Raw genomic sequence first — 16,750 nt, 5'->3', positions numbered from 1 at the left:
GCAGGAAAATTTGAAAAACGACATTAACGCGAAATTAGCCTCAGTTACTGAAGGGCAAGACTATTTGAATACAAAATTAGCCTCAGTTACTGAAGGGCAGGAAAATTTGAAAGCTGAGATTAAGCAGCAGTTACATGATAGTTTTTCCGAATTAGAGCAGCGGATAGAGGAAAAGACAAAGGAACTAAAAGATCAGGCCGAAGAGACGGAACGAAAATTAACTGCACAAATCGAATTAGTTAAAGCTCAATGTGAGGAATCTACTCAACGCGTACGTGTAGAAATGAAGGAGTATGTGGCAATTAAGATAGATACAGTACGCGAACAGGTGGAAATGGTTCCGCAGTTAGTACAAAAGCAAGATGCCATGTCATGTGCAATTGCGCAACTTCCTGAATTGGCACGTACGCAGACGAACCTAAAGGAAAGTGTGGAACATCTGACAGAACGTCAAGACGTTATTGACCACCAGCTTAATGTATTAACGGGTAAATTATCCGAAATCACATTAGAAAACAAAAGGCTAATGTGTGAAAACGTTGAGCAAAATGTTAAAGCAGCATTCCAGAGTCTATGCGGCAAACAGGAAGAGAATTTGTTTGCGAAAGGACTTGAGGAAGTGCGACAGCAGTTAGGTGCTGATTTCGAGCACTGGAAACAAACGATCGAAGAGTCGATACGCGTTTCACAACAAGGCTCAGAACAAATGAATACAGGCCAGCAGCAGAAGTTGTCAGCGACTATAGACCCCGTTACTGCACATTCGCACACAATACCGACATGTGTAAGTAACTCGAATATCAAATGGCCACGAGCTAGTTGTTCGCGTGACGTTTTAGCGGATGGAGATTATGAAAGCCTTTGTCATGCCGAAGAAAAAATGATAAAGCATCGGCAATTTCAGATTTTTAACACTGACAAAAGGGGGGTCCATCCGATTGTTTTTATTCGAAGTTTTAGAGGAGTGCTACCCAGAAGTTGGTCGGAGTGGCAGAAGATCAGTTTCGTTACTGGGTATATACAAGGTTCGGGGGCGATCTGGGCCTCGGACATGACTTCTGTTTGCTCGACCTATGAAGATTTTGAAAAAGCGTTTTTAGCAAAATTCTGGTCAGAAGGGGTACAGGAACGCCTAAGGCAGGAGGTGCTCTACCCAGAGCTTTTCTCTTTTTCGAAAGGAAGCCTTAGGAAGTATTTTGAAAAATATATAAATAAAGCAAGATATTGGGACAGACCTATGCCTTTGCCAGACATAATAAACATACTTAAGGCAAGATTACCAACTAGCATCCGGAATCAATTAATTTACGGCAACGATAAAGACCTGGAGTCGTTCCTAACGACGTTAGATCATATAGACATTATAGAAGAGAACAGCCAGAAAGCACGTAATAACAGATTCCAGTATAGAGAGATAGAACTTCCGGCAAATGGTAGGCAAGGGAACGCACAGAGATCGATAAATAGTGGAGAAACCCCTCAAAATATCAACAATAATACCGGTAATAGTCTTGCGAGGGGCTATCCAAGGAATAACAGGAATGGGAAAAGATACAATCCCGTATGGGGAAACGAAAGGAATTTCAGACCGCAAGCTTGGAATAATAACGGTAATAGAAAGTGGAATCAACCGGGGGGAATAAACTCCAACAACCAACATCAGTGGGGACGGACATCTACGAATCAACCGGTAATTACCGAAGTAACGGACGATGTCAACAACCAGGCGAATCAAAATCCAACAAACTTGTAAGGACCCACTCGTGCCCCGGAGGAGCGGTCAACAATAGGTTGAGGGGCAACAGGATATGTGTACCAATGCTAACGTACAATGATGGACGATTACTGGCAGATGAATTGACCGAGGACTTAGAACCCAAAGATGAAGATAAGGAACAGGTGGCAGTAACCGAAGTGCAAGTCATTTTGGAGACTGTACCTATAACCGCGGTTTTAGACACAGCTGCAACCACAAATGTTATTTCGGAGGCTCTATTCAACAAGATCAGAAATATAAGAAGAGTACCAATTTTTCCAGTTCAAAATTGCAAAATAATAGGCGCCGTTGGGGCTCGATCGGCGAATGTAAAAGTGCAGTCACTACTTAGTGTAGAAGTAGGAAATGTAGCAATATTAAGCACATTCCTTGTTGTGAAAAATTTGGTGGTAGACTGCATTATCGGAGTCGACAGCCTACGTCAATACGGATGCAGAATAGATTTTAAAACAGGAAAAATTTGGTTAAATGTAAATAAACAAGAAATTGAGTTGGACTTGTTGAAAAAAGAAAGCCTTACCAGAAAATATAATAGTGGGATCAGTGTGCAAGTAATCAGGACTGCACAGAATTCTAAACAGCACGCAAATAATGAGTTCCAAGTTAAAGGAGATTTCGGTCAATTAGTGTATGAGAAGTTAAATGAATCCGACTGCATCACTGAAGACCAGAAGAAGCAGCTCAAAGAATTATTATTAGTGTATGAAAACGTGTTTGATGAAAGGCCAGGAGTGATTAAAGGATACATATGCCATCTCTACGTTAAGCCGCATGAAACATATTGTCGAACTTTCTATCCTGTTCCCTGGAGGTTAAAGGCTCAAGTTCAAAAAGAAATAGATCGCATGTTGAAGCCCATACTGCTCCCCATTGTTGGTCGTGACATAGCATACCCGGGATCGAACAAAATAAAAGGGTTATTTCCTCATAATGACTTAAAAAGATATAATGAAGAATAGGAGATAGGGAGGAATGGTGTTCCGAGTGACGGAGGTGAACGCTCGTAAAAAATATAACAATGAACTGTGTGTGTGTAGTGTTAAAAACCTTTAAAGTGAAGTAGTTAATCAATGACATAGAATATAGAAATAGTGACTAATTATTACTATTGAGTGCTGTAAAAAGGATAGTGGAGATAGGCTTCACCTGTGGTTTGAGTGAACATAGAACTTTAGCTTTGCTAATGTGATCAAGATGTATAAAGTATCTGACTGACCTGCGAGAAGAATGAAATGTTTCCCGCAAATGACGCTGAATAATCAAAAAAAAGGTTCAAAGTGAATATTCATATATAATCTCATGTGAACGCTTAGATGGGTAAACGTGTGAAGGGATGTGTTGTGGTAGTGAATCGTGAGTGACGGTTAACGCCGCAAAGACAATTTCCCGCGCAAAACAGTTGACGTCGGCGCGAGAATTAAAATCGATAGAGACGACACAGATATGCTTTATAAGAGACTCGCACCAAACGCGAGGATAAATTGATTCATGTTGAACTTTAAAAGGAATAGGTGTTATAATTAGAAGTTAAGAGTTTTTAATTTATTAATGAATAATTAAAAAAAAGTAATATTCATAGAATTAATAGTTGTTTAATGGTTTGTGTTCGTTTGGGAATTCTGTTTGAAAAATCCATTTCCATAGATGAGCATGGATGAACGCAGTATGAATCAGAGAGTAAATGAAAGAAGCGAATCCGCATTCCTCTATGCTAATAACTTTTACATTTCAGCACTAAAGCGAGGAAATATATGTGTTTAGAATAAAAGGTTTTGAGGATAGCTAAATTATATAACTTATTAAGGGAATATGGATGATGTCTTGGTATAAAATGAACTACACTTTCCATTATTCGATGATTTGAATCCAAAATCTATAGTAAGTTACATGAATCCTTTAAATTACGAAGAACAAATCAGTCATAGAAAATTTGTTAAAGCGTTTGGACTTCTAAGTACAAGTGGGGAGGCAAAGTCAAAAGGAGTATTCAAACGAGAGTAAATCGGATGATGCTTTTGGCAACATCATTAATTAAGAGTTGAATTCATTGAAATACGTCGTAACAAAAAGGATCCATGAAGCCATAAGGATTTTGCTTTCAAAAAGGAGAATCTTGGATGGTGCAACCTAATCAGTTCTCTTACAGGAAGAGTCTTCCTTTTGGTCACTGCTAATTCTTTTGGAATGAATGTTGCATGTGAATTCGAGTATCCCTGTTCCTTCTACTCTTCCCTAGGTGGGCCGCGTAGAAGATCAACTACAAAGGGGGCCGCGTAGAAGACCGACTACAAATGTGGACGTCGGGGACATGCAAGACCTGGGGGAGTTTAGCACCGCAAGATATTGTACTAGGAGCAAGATTGTAAAACGCAAATTCACGTTATTTATTGTAAAACGTTTTTTTGCTAGAGGCACAAACTACCCTTCTCCAAATCGTGATACAAATTGATCCCTATCTTTTCTTTAGAGATAAATTTCAAAATTATTTTTGTTCTTCTATAGGCTTTCCTATCTTCTATGTACCGTAGGCTGGGGGTCTAAGCTTAAGAGGTTTTCCAAGGTTTCCCTGCTTAAGAAAGTTCCCGAATGGGTAGACCCTGACAACAGTTCATGAAAGATCATCTTCCTTGGTTGTGCACAGCAAACATAACACCGAGATGCACGTAAAAGCAATACAGTCGCGGTACCTGTCTCTTCATTTCTTCTGTTTTCCACATTTCTTTTCTTCGTCTGTCTCAAACAGAATATTCTTTTTCAGTCGGAGGACTGACAATCATCACTTCCGGGTTATCCACGCTAATAGATAGCTCGCGAAGTGTGTTCGGTGAATCAAAATTGAGCTCACAAACTTCGCTCGCTGCGAGGGGCATTGTAATATGCATTGTAATATCCCCACAGAAAATTACCCTCTACCACGCACTAATTAATAGTGATCAATAAAATCATCCACATTTATTTACGTTTGAAAAATATCTGATCAGATTTTCTAGTAAGATATGCGCCGACAGCTCGTCGACGCCAAGGTAATTTTCTAGTACGTTTATTCTCTGGAACAACAGAGGTACAGATATGTATGCTCCATGGTTATTATAGTATAGAGAGAGAGAGAGGAACAGTTTTCAGAAATATCGGTGGGAGGAATTTTGGATTGCTAAAGAAGTTTTAGGTACTCTTCTTCGCACTAAAGCGAACAAGGGAAATTTGTGCCGATAGCGGGATAGATAAAGAAATGATAAACCTGTAAAAGGGTAAATTTCCTGAGACTTAAAATACACGGAAACGGAACCTGTAATTAACAAGGATTCAATATACATCTTTCATCAGAAATAAGGTTTGTGACCATTTTATTACAGAGTGAATGAAGAATGAGTTCTCTGTATGAATCATTGATGATTGTCTAGGCCTGCAATTAATTGGGAAGTTTCAGCTGTGACGAAGAGAACCTGCAATCTATGAGTTTTATAAATCGTCCAAAAAGGCTTCGTCCACATCTGAAATATTACATCTGTCGTAAACTGAACGAATTGTTCAAACGATCGATTTTCCCAACTGAATGCAGCGCTTAATAATAATAACAAATGTAAAGATTTTTTCTAGCAAGACCGCCGCTGAGTATTAAGACGAAGGGCTCTACCGGAGATTCGACCAGGCTGATCTCAAGTAATTTATATTTGAATTGTACACAGATAAATTAGAGAGAGAGAGAGAAAGAGTGAATGTAATTCTAGAAATTACTTAGAATCCTCCAGTAGTATAATTGTTTGTCTGTCCTCTTACGGATCAGCCAGCCATAATACACGAAGCCCTGACTTTACTGTACTGATTCAGGTGTGAGAGTGAAGGAGCGATAAATAAGACAGATACTCTTCTGTACAGACAAACATTACACCAAGTTAGCGGCAAGCTGCATTCATCACACACATAGGTTTTCATCAGAATCAAAACCACAAAACAAAGTAATCAGAGAATTCATTAGAACGGGTCATATACAATATGTATAACAACCAAGAGGGAATAATAAGAGTGGACGATCAAGAACGAAGTGCTCGTATTAACAAGGGTGTAAGACAAGGCTGTAGCCTTTCGCCCCTACTCTTCAATCTGTACATCGAGGAAGCAATGATGGAAATAAAAGAAAGGTTCAGGAGTGGAATTAAAATACAAGGTGAAAGGATATCAATGCTACGATTCGCTGATGACATTGCTATCCTGAGTGAAAGTGAAGAAGAATTAAATGATCTGCTGAACGGAATGAACAGTCTAATGAGTACGCAGTATGGTCTGAGAGTAAATCGGAGAAAGACGAAGGTAATGAGAAGTAGTAGAAGTGAGAACAGCGAGAAACTTAACATCAGGATTGATGGTCACGAAGTCAATGAAGTTAAGGAATTCTGCTACCTAGGCAGTAAAATAACCAATGACGGACGGAGCAAGGAGGACATCAAAAGCAGACTCGCTATGGCAAAAAAGGCATTTCTGGCCAAGAGAAGTCTACTAATATCAAATACCGGCCTTAATTTGAGGAAGAAATTTCTGAGGATGTACGTCTGGAGTACAGCATTGTATGGTAGTGAAACATGGGCTGTGGGAAAACCGGAACAGAAGAGAATCGAAGCGTTTGAGATGTGGTACTATAGACGAATGTTGAAAATTAGGTGGACTGATAAGGTAAGGAATGAGGAGGTTCTACGCAGAATCGGAGAGGAAAGCAATATGTGGGAAACACTGATAAGGAGAAGGGACAGGATGATAGGACATCTGCTAAGACATGAGGGAATGACTTCCATGGTACTAGAGGGAGCTGTAGAGGGCAAAAACTGTAGAGGAAGACAGAGATTGGAATACGACAAGCAAATAATTGAGGACGTAGGTTGCAAGTGCTACTCTGAGATGAAGAGGTTAGCACAGGAAAGGAATTCGTGGCGGGCCGCATCAAACCATTCAGTAGATTGATGACACTCTACCATCTGGTGAGCAGGATGTATGAGTCAGGCGAAATACCCTCAGACTTCAAGAAGAATATAATAATTCCAATCCCAAAGAAAGCAGGTGTTGACAGATGTGAAAATTACTGAACTATCAATTTAATAAGTCACGGCTGCAAAATACTAACGCGAATTCTTTACAGACGAATGGAAAAACTGGTAGAAGCCGACCTCGGGAGAAGATCAGTTTGGATTCCATAGAAATATGGGAACACGTTAGGCAATACTGACCCTACGACTTATCTTAGAAGCTAGATTAAGAAAAGGCATACCTACGTTTCTAACATTTGTAGACTTAGAGAAAGCTTTTGACAATGTTGACTGGAATACTCTCTTTCAAATTCTAAAGGTGGCAGGGGCAAAATACAGGGAGCGAAAGGCTATTTACAATTTGTACAGAAACCAGAGAGCAGTTGTAAGAGTCGAGGGACATGAAAGGGAAGCAGTGGTTGGGGAGGGAGTGAGACAGGGTTGTTGCCTATCCCCGATGTTATTCAATCTTTATATTGAGCAAGCAGTGAAGGAAAAAAAAAGATAAATCTGGAGTAGGTATTAAAATCCATGGAGAAGAAATAAAAACTTTGAGGTTCGCCGATGACATTGTAAGTCTGTCAGAGACAGCAAAGGACTTGGAAGAGCAGTTGAACGGAATGGGCAGTGTCTTGAAAGGAGGATATAAGATGAACATCAACAAAAGCAAAACGAGGATAATGGAATGTAGTCGAATTAAGTTGGGTGATGCTGGGGGAATTAGATTAGGAAATGAGACACTTAAAGTAGTAAAGGAGTTTTGCTATTTGGAGAGCAAAATAACTGATGATGATCGAAGTAGGAAGGATATAAAATGTAGACTGGCAATGGCAAGGAAAGCGTTTCTGAAGAACAGGAATTTGTTAACATCGAGTATAGATTTAAGTGTCAGGAAGTCGTTTCTGAAAGTATTTGTATGGAGTGTAGCCATGTATGGAAGTGAAACATGGACGATAAATAGTTTGGACAAGAAGAGAATAGAAGCTTTCGAAATGTGGTGCTACAGAAGAATGCTGAAGATTAGATGGGTAGATCACATAACTAATGATGAAGTATTGAATAGAATTGGGAGAAGAGGAGTTTGTGGCACAACTTGACAAAAAGAAGGGGCCGGTTAGTAGGACATGTTCTGAGGCATCAAGGGATCACAAATTTAGCATTGGAGGGCAGCGTTGAGGGTAAAAATCGTAGATGGAGACCAAGAGATGGATACACTAAGCAGATTCAGTAGGATGTAGGTTGCAGTAAGTACTGGGAGATGAAGCAGCTTGCACAGGATAGGGTAGCATGGAGAGCTGCATCAAACCAGTCTCAGGACTGAAGACCACAACAACAACAACAATGTCTTCGTGCATTTTTAAATGCGGAAATTGATAATTCTGTTTTGATTCTGTTGTCTTCAGATTAAAGAGAGACACTGTGGGTTTTTAAGCCCTGTACCCTACAACAATTATTTCAACATAATGGTAATGGAGGGGGAGAAATAAGGAGGTAAAAACTTATTCAAGTACTTATTTAAATTTTCACTTCTTTACAGCACGAAACTCAGCTAAGGAGTATTTTGCTTCTATCATCATACGTAATTTGAGGCACATACGGCAGACTCAGACCGTTACATTATTTACCTTCTGATGCAAAGAGGTACCTCATTCTTGGCGTTTTGGCGCATGTTCCGTTGAGATTTCCCTGTGTGAGGAAAATATTGTACCCATTAGTTTACCCTTTAACACGGATATTTCCTTTTCTTTTTTTGGTAACTTGTGGCCATGTAACTAAGAAAGTCCATCTGTAGTTCGGTATTTAAGCTGCTGTCTTTGTTTGACTCTTCCATAATCCTTAGACACTAATAAACTCCAGGTCTTTTTTTATTGTAAAAAATGGTCCCCTAAATCATTGCAGGCTCTTACTATATAATTGGTTTTGAAATATCATGTCATTATCAATCATTCTATGATGTTCTTGGAGAGCATCCAATAGCATGTTCATTGCTGAAGATGTTTAGTTAATGATGAGAACGATATACCGCCTTACTTTTTTTATTTTTATAGAACAATTAGTCTGTGTGACCTAATGCTCCGTGAATATGTACTGTAAGCGTTCTGGTTACAAATAGAGATGGCGTAAACGTGAGCGTTGCTGTCCGACCATTTCGAATTTCATTAATGAAACGAGAGTAACTTCCTGTGTCTTCGCATGTTTGTAGAGAGATATTGCTGTTTGCTGAAAGCTCGAGCCCGAGCACCGAATATACGGCAACTGGTAGGAAACAAACAGGTTTTAGCGGCACACTAATCCTATAATTTGCTGTTGTTGATAGTTTCTAAATTGTTTATTACACCGAAATTGCTTCATTTGCTGCTGTCGTCTAATTCGATCAGTAAACAGAGTCCAGCATATCCCCTGATCCTCAGTGATCTATGAAAGATTAAATTGCAATTTATACGTCTCTTTAGAAGCAGAATCTCTCCGTTGTCCTCCAAGATAAATCTTAATGTATCCATTTAGAAAGGGCGATACTATTGGTCTCTTTAACTATGACATTTGTGTTTCGGAAACACATTGTTCATAACAGGACTGTAATGTCATTTGGTGATTTTGTGAAACATGATTTCATATGATGGAAATCCCACAATTCACCCAGTAACGAAACATCTCACACCTGATACCAGTCATCTTACGTTTTAGCTACGCAAAATAAGCATGATATTCGCTGCATGGCATGCATCAACACACGAGATAATACCACCTCACGTACTGGCTGACGTCTTTCAGGGAACGAATAGCCTTGTATCACCTCCTGTCGTGCTGTCAAGGCGAAAGTAACGTAAGAGGGACGCTTCAGCGTCGAATCTTGGCTCGTTTACACATATTCATGGGCACTCGTAACTCGGCACCCAGAGCTTACTGCTGTTGTCGGCAGAGTTGATGGCGTCGTATCGTTTTTACGACTGGGAGCTATCGTGAATATACTGTCGTTCCGCTGGCTTACGGGTGACAGTCCCCACACCTAAACCTTTCATGTTCCGTGACCCAGGCAGTCTGAAGCGCCTTGGGTGCGGAACAGCATGCGACCTCTACGTGGATAGGTTATGGTGCGCTGTCTTATAAAATACGTCTGCATCGCATCCGGCACCCTTCTCACGATATCTGCGTTATCTTCTTTCCTACAGCACATATTTTTCTTTAGTGCCATTCTCCTGTATGTTTATTCATGGCTTTAGTTCTGTCTAATACTAACCATTTCATTGCTAATGTCCGTTATAGCAGTAAACGAAGCGAAAGAAGAATTCTAAGGAGGAATGAAAGTACAAGGAGAACTAGAAACAATAATAAGGTACGAGGCCGACATAGCCATTCTAGGCGGATGTAAGGAAGACTTAAACCTGTAGGAAGGAGTCAACAACATACTGGGACGGAATATGACATAAACAGAGCAAAGCGACAAAGAGAAATAGAATGGAGAATAACCATTTTCTTAACAATAAATTTGGGGGCGGCACAGTAGCAGAACAAGTGAATGAATTATTCTAGCTAGGAAGTAAGATTACTCAGTGTGGATGAAGTAATAAAGATATCAGGTGAAGTCTGACTCATATGAGGAAACATTTCATTAGTGAAAGATCTCTGTTGGTATTAGATATTCATACGAAAATGAGTCCGCAGTGTACTCTTGGAGCACAGCATTGTATGGAAGTGAAACGTGCACCATCTGAAGTCCAGAGAAGAAGAAACTGGAAACATTTTAAATGTGTTACTATCGAGTGTTATAGAGCGGTTGGGCAGATAAAGTGTGGATATGATAACTGTATCGGAAAGCACAATACACGTAACCCGCAACGGATTGCTTGCAATTGCAAGACAGAGACGGTGAGTAAACAAGTCTCAAGAATCTTCCTGGAAGCAGGGACACTTTAGAATTTACAAACTAGATCACAGAAGTTGCAGGATTTATTCGTTACATAGGAATGAAAAAAATTAGCACACGTAGGAAATGATGAGGAACAACGTGAAATCAATGGTAATACTGATGGCATAAAGAAATGAAAACTTTCATAGATTTGTTGTTGTTGTTGTTTATCTGTGTCCTTTTGTTGCGGTTGTCTTACATTACTTAGAGCCAATTACTAGCTTGAGGACGTCTTGTAAGATGGAACGAAGGTGTCCACGTTATTTAAAGTGGGAATAAATATTCCTGTAGAAGCTGAAGTGTTGTGTGTTTGAATTACTTAATTTTGAACTACTATCTCGAGGTTTGTTTCTTTTCTGAGATACAACGAAATTCCAAGGAAACTGGTGTAGGTTAAGTGCAGTGTGATTTCCTACTCAGTACTCCCAGGTATCACCAGGGCCTAAACTAGTGATGTGGGAGTTGTAATTAACCTTGTCTCGCGCTTAAAAGAATGTCTGGCGAACCTTACTAGAAGAATTCAGGAAGATGATCCAAGACTGTAAATGAAATGCTATTTTTTCCGACATAGTTCGAGTACGTCAAGAATCAAAATCCTATATGCTGAATTTCCCCTGCATTGCAACTGTTTTTGTCTAGGTGACAACGGCATGTGTGTCTGATATTCGCATGTATCTTACTTCTCTATAGTATCACTAATGAAGTCTCGATGCTTAACATTTCCATTGAATGCGCGGATGAACCGTCACCATCTATGTCACAGACCGATTCACAGTCATGTAATACAAAGAAATTTGGGCTGCAATTCACTGCACTGTTGTGCAGTCCGTAGATCAGGAACTGTAGCGATATATGAATGTTTCTTTTCTCGTTACACGCCAAAGGCTGCTCACGGAATTGTCCTGAACTAACATTCCAATAGGCGTGCATTAGCTACCTCTACTCAGGTGGGGGGCGGGAAGGGAGAGAGAACCACAGGACACAAAAGGTATTTCAGTATGTAATAGATAAAACTGCTGCTTAATTTGATTCCTTACTGATTATTGGTGTATAGTGGAGTAATAATATAACAGATAGGCGACTAAATACAGTATTTTCTGAGCGGCACCGTATTTAAATTTCAATAGAATATTAGTTCCTAGGTACATAGCGATGTGTCTTGGAACACGTCTTCACATGTGGAAAAATACCTTAATTTTCTGGAGTAATTTTTGCAAATTCGGAAGGAGATTGCAGCACATAAAAAGTAAATGTCGTCATTTAAAAATGGAATAAGAAAATATATTAATCTGCTATCACAAGGCTGGCTAGAGACGTAGCTCGGAAAAGTGTTCCAACGGTGTCCCTTACCTAAAATTTCGGGCAAATATACAATATCTGACTGCCTGCGGCCGGTCGTAGTAGAGAATGGTGCGGTGGTTTTCGAACATCGTAGGAACCGTCAGCTATTACTCGAGTTCCTAACATCAGTTGCTAGTGTGGGTTCTCGTAGAAAGATAAGTCAGACCCTTTTTGCGGCACAGCCCTGAAGCCATATGTCGATGCAATTCCTTTTTATCTGTAGCGCTTCTTCGCTGCGGAAAATATATTTCTACGGCTTGACTTGTAAATCAAAATGTCTGGTTGGAAGAAAGGAAGATTAGCGTTTAACATTACATCATGCAGCAATGGCTCAGTTGGATAATGATGGAGACCTGTTTAAGGTATCAATCAAGTATCCCCCCTAGGAGGTTTGGAAGAATCTCGCAGGAACTTAATCATGATTCAAAGAAAGTCTTATTGAAAATAGCGACAGTTCATTTTTTTAATATCTGTTTCGATCGTTTATGTTCGTCTCCAGGCACAGATTCGATCATCTTCGCATGCTGATTCGTAAACAGTCATGACCATTCTCTGTCAAATAAGGTTAAACCTGATTTAGTTTTTTATCCCTGGCAATAAGATTTGCGTTTGTTACCATCGAGGACAAAAAATCGTGTTTGATTAGGATGATCGTTTATGGTCGAGGATGGTTCTAAAAACAGTGATACTTTCAACACGATATTATTTAATCATTTAATAGATGTGAAGCGCCGCCTATCGTGAATGTTAAATCAGGATTGCGGATGGAGATGAACACTTCAAGCTAGTGTGAATCCAGTGTCTTAAGGATTGCACCACCTGTTTCGCTTCCCACTAAGAAAGCCTTAGTTTATAAACTGAGTTGTCGAAGGTTATTGGAAGGCAGTGGGACAGGAGACGGTCACCGGCTGCTGATGCCTTTGCTGTGCATTAATCTCCTAACAGTCTCGGTAGAAATAGATTCTTGATGCGCAACATTCTAAGTGGCGGCGGTCATGCAGTACACAACCGTGGCTCAACGGAGGCGACGTGAAGGCAATTCGTCAGACACTTGTGATCATCCTGTGCGGCAGTATATGCGTTTGGACACATTGTCTCAGTGATTCTAAAGAGCCACCCTAGTCACTGTTGACTTCGGAAATTCGAATCCTTGTGAGATCTCCGGTATGTTACGATTCTTACTTTTCATATCGATTATTGTACGACGTTTGAAGTCGGTTAACTAGCGACATGTTGTCATGTTCATTACACGTCTGTCTGTAACACAGTGCTTAGATATCGGGTCAATATATAAAAGCCGTATGTAGGTGCAACATGCGGACATTGCACACGGTGCAAAAAATGCTTGAAATGGCTCTGAGCACTATGGGACTTAATTGCTGAGGTCATCAGTCCCCTAGAATTTAGAACTACTTAAACCTAACTAGCCTAAGGACATCACACACATCCATGCCCGCGGCAGGATTCGAACCTGCGACCGTAGCGGTCGCGCGGTCACAGACTGTAGCGCCAAGAGCCGCTCGGCCACTCCGGCCGGCCACATGGTGCATCCTCAAAATAATGGGAATATTCTTCCAGTGACTTTGCGGCCCTCATCTTATATCAAACGTCAGTTTTATATCGCCTGAGGTAATATTTGTTTCTATAGCGGTGGGGAAGGGCAGCATTAACGGTTATAAAATATTTTAATGCAAGTGTGCCTGCTGTGGAGTTCTAATCGTGTATCTGATAGACATTAACTGACGTGTGATGTACACTGGCGAGCCGCAACTGAAGAGCAGTGTCCTCCACGAGACTGAATGCCTCCCAATGGCGTTGCGTAGACTTGACAGGGTAAGGAAAGTACGTAAGCAGAGCAGTGACAAATTAGAAATCATTCTACCGACGATGCGAATCGCAAATTGAGTAAAAGTTGCTTATATCGGAGGGTTTCTAAGGGAAGATTGTTATTTTCCGGTGCCTGGGAACGAGCATCTCGGAAAATGAGAAGATAATCAGCTTTACGTGTTTCACAGTCGTTAGGATCTAAGAAAAGTTCTTGAAGGACTGTGAAACCATGAGCAGACGACAAGATGGTGGACGGAGGTCAGTGGTTTGAGCGCTGTATAAAGCAGGATAGACAGCGATCTGTGGCAGAACTGACGACAGCGTATAACGCAAGTGCAGGTAGAAGTGCTTCGGGGCACACCGTTCAGCGCACGCTGCTGAAATGGGGCTGCGCAGCAGACAGTCGCTACGTTTTCGCACACTGGCCCGACATCGCCAATTAAGATTGCAGTGGGCACGAAATCATCGAGGTTGGTCCATGGATCAATAGAAACTTGTCTTCTGTTCGCAAAAATCATATTTTTTTCTTACACGAGGTCGATGGTCGTTTCAGAGTATGTTCTATCGGGGAAGTGTGGAAAAACAAAGATTGGCGGCGTGAGTGGAAAAACAAGTTAAATTTCTCAGTTGAAGTTCACACAAGATCTGAATACAAACACTGCCAGATACTGAGTCCCTATCACAAACATACACCACTATCAGTTCAAGTCTGTATATGTCCGTAGTTACAAAGCGGGAGTCTAAGGACTTCACAAGATTGCAGCCTGACTTTGCTCTGCCGTCCGTGGCGGGGAGTGCGCTTTTAACTAGTCCGGGCGTGTACTATTGCACAGGCCGCCGGTGAGGCCGCGGTGGCGTGGCGTGGCGTGATTGGCCCACAGTCAGTAAGTTGCTATTTTCCGTATGTACGCCGGCTGGCGTTGCTGCCGTTACCGCGGTAACGGCTTAGGGTTGGTCGCGCCTGCGCTGTTATGCGACGGTGGTGCCGCCGCCCATCGGCCGTGAGCTGAACGCCGTCTGATTCCTGACCGCGAAACTCTGTGCGCCACGTTGGGGGTCATTGATGATACTGCATAATATGCCGCCATCCTAGTCAAAATTGCACAAACCATGCACCGCACCACGAACGCAGTCACAGGGACTATGTGGGAGATTCAACTACACCTGCGTGAGAGCTGCGGGAGTAATCAAAAGCACCGTGAAAACTGCGGGCTACATGAATGCTGTTGCGGGCAACCTTCAGCCCTTCATGCACGATATCTTCCACTATGGTTCTGGCATCTTTCAGCAGGATGACTCCCCATGCCAAAAGTCGGAATCATACTGACTTGGTATGAGAAGCAAGATAGCGAACTCATGTTGATGTCTTGTCCACCAAATTCACCTGATCTGAACTCGATGGAACTCATCTGGGAGGACACTGGGCGCCAGATCTGCACCCACAATGCAGTCATGGACTGTGCGGCTGGTCCCGGCGGAGGTTCGAGTCCTCCCTCGGGCATGGGTGTACGTGTTTGTCCTTAGGATACTTTAGGTTAAGTAGTGTGTAAGCCTAGAGACTGATGACCTTAGCAGTTAAGTCCCATAAGATTTCACACACATTTAAACTTTTTTTTGCGCCCATAAACTACCAGTTCGTAATTTACAGGAGACTGTCTCATGTCACGCACCTCCGAAAACCTATCAAGAATGTCGGAGATATGCCACATAGAATCGCTGCTGTAATGCGTTGCTAAGGTGGGACCAACAATTTGTTGAGTGGGTGGTTGTGATGTTTTTTCTAATCAGTCTATTTGTTACTTTAAATATTACAAGTTTTTATGGCATAACAACTTTTTTGTCTAGTGGAATAAAAAGTAAGAGGTGGTATGTGTTCTGGGAGACAGTTATCGTTAGCGAAGTGACAACGGGCGGGCAGAAGGAAAGGTCGCGGGACGCGGTGTCCGGCAACCCGGAACCTGCACGACCTCCTCGTTAGTAGCGTAATCGCCGGCGACGGCTGATGTACCCCCGGGGCCCGGAGAAGAATGGCCGTCCTGGAGAAATGCCTGCGTCCGTGCCTGCGCCGTGATGGGCCCGGCACTTAGCCGGTCATCAGTCTGAGTTAGGCCGCGCCACTCCACCCACGTCACCATAGCGCCGCTGCCGAACCCATGCGCCTCACGTGCCGCCACCTGCGGCCCACGTGCATTGTTTCCAAACGCTCGTTTCGCAGCAGGAGGCATCTTCTTGCAACGCCTTTTCGTTTTCTTTAAACATCCCCTATACTTTCAAGGAACAATGTTCGTAGAAGTATCGTTATCAAACTACCGACGAAAACACGAGCATTAATGGTGTGGGTTCTTTTGCTGTTCTACCGTTTTACGACAATAACAATAATGTCACTGACTGCCATGACCTGGTGCAAGTCTTTCAACTGGGTCCCATCTCGGCGAATTGCATGTCACTGAGGTAACGCCACCAGGTTCAAAAAATGGCTGTCAACACTGTGGGACTTAACATTTGAGGTCATCAGTCCCCTAGAACTTAGAACTACCTAAACCTAACTAGCCTAAGGACATCACACATGCATGCCCGAGGCAGCATTCGAACCTGCGACCGTAGCAGCAGCGCGGTTCCGGACCGAAGCGCCTAGAACCGCTCGGCCACAGCGGCCGGCCAACGCCACCAGGTGCAGGGCCGTACTGACGATGTGGCGAGATCGGCTCCTGCCAAGGGCGCAGGTACAAGAGGGAGCAAAAACTGAGGAAGAAGATCTAATAATTAAACGTGGAGACACATGAAATCTCCTACCGCTCGTGTTGCTAGAATTTGTTTACGAGTAGTAGCTTGCAAACGGTGTCATTTCGTGCAAGTAGCATCCTAATGAAACGTCTACTTCGT

The 16,750-nt window shown here is 42.0% G+C and overlaps 1 protein-coding gene across 1 annotated transcript in view; it reads right to left on the bottom strand.

The window, feature by feature from the left end:
* The window catches only part of LOC126263358 (Down syndrome cell adhesion molecule-like protein Dscam2), a 118,098-nt gene extending 102,006 nt beyond the window's left edge, over positions 1-16,092 (bottom strand). Inside the window, exon 1 of the mRNA XM_049960448.1 lies at positions 15,876-16,092. Coding sequence (XP_049816405.1) covers positions 15,876-16,092 — 217 coding nt within the window. The remainder of the gene's footprint in view (positions 1-15,875) is intronic.
* Positions 16,093-16,750: the final 658 nt, after the last annotated feature.

The sequence above is a fragment of the Schistocerca nitens genome, chromosome 6 (genome assembly GCF_023898315.1).
Source record: "Schistocerca nitens isolate TAMUIC-IGC-003100 chromosome 6, iqSchNite1.1, whole genome shotgun sequence".
Taxonomy (NCBI): Eukaryota; Metazoa; Arthropoda; class Insecta; order Orthoptera; family Acrididae; genus Schistocerca; species Schistocerca nitens.
The sequence above is the reverse complement of the archived record's forward strand: the minus strand, read 5'-3'. Positions and strand labels throughout refer to the sequence as shown.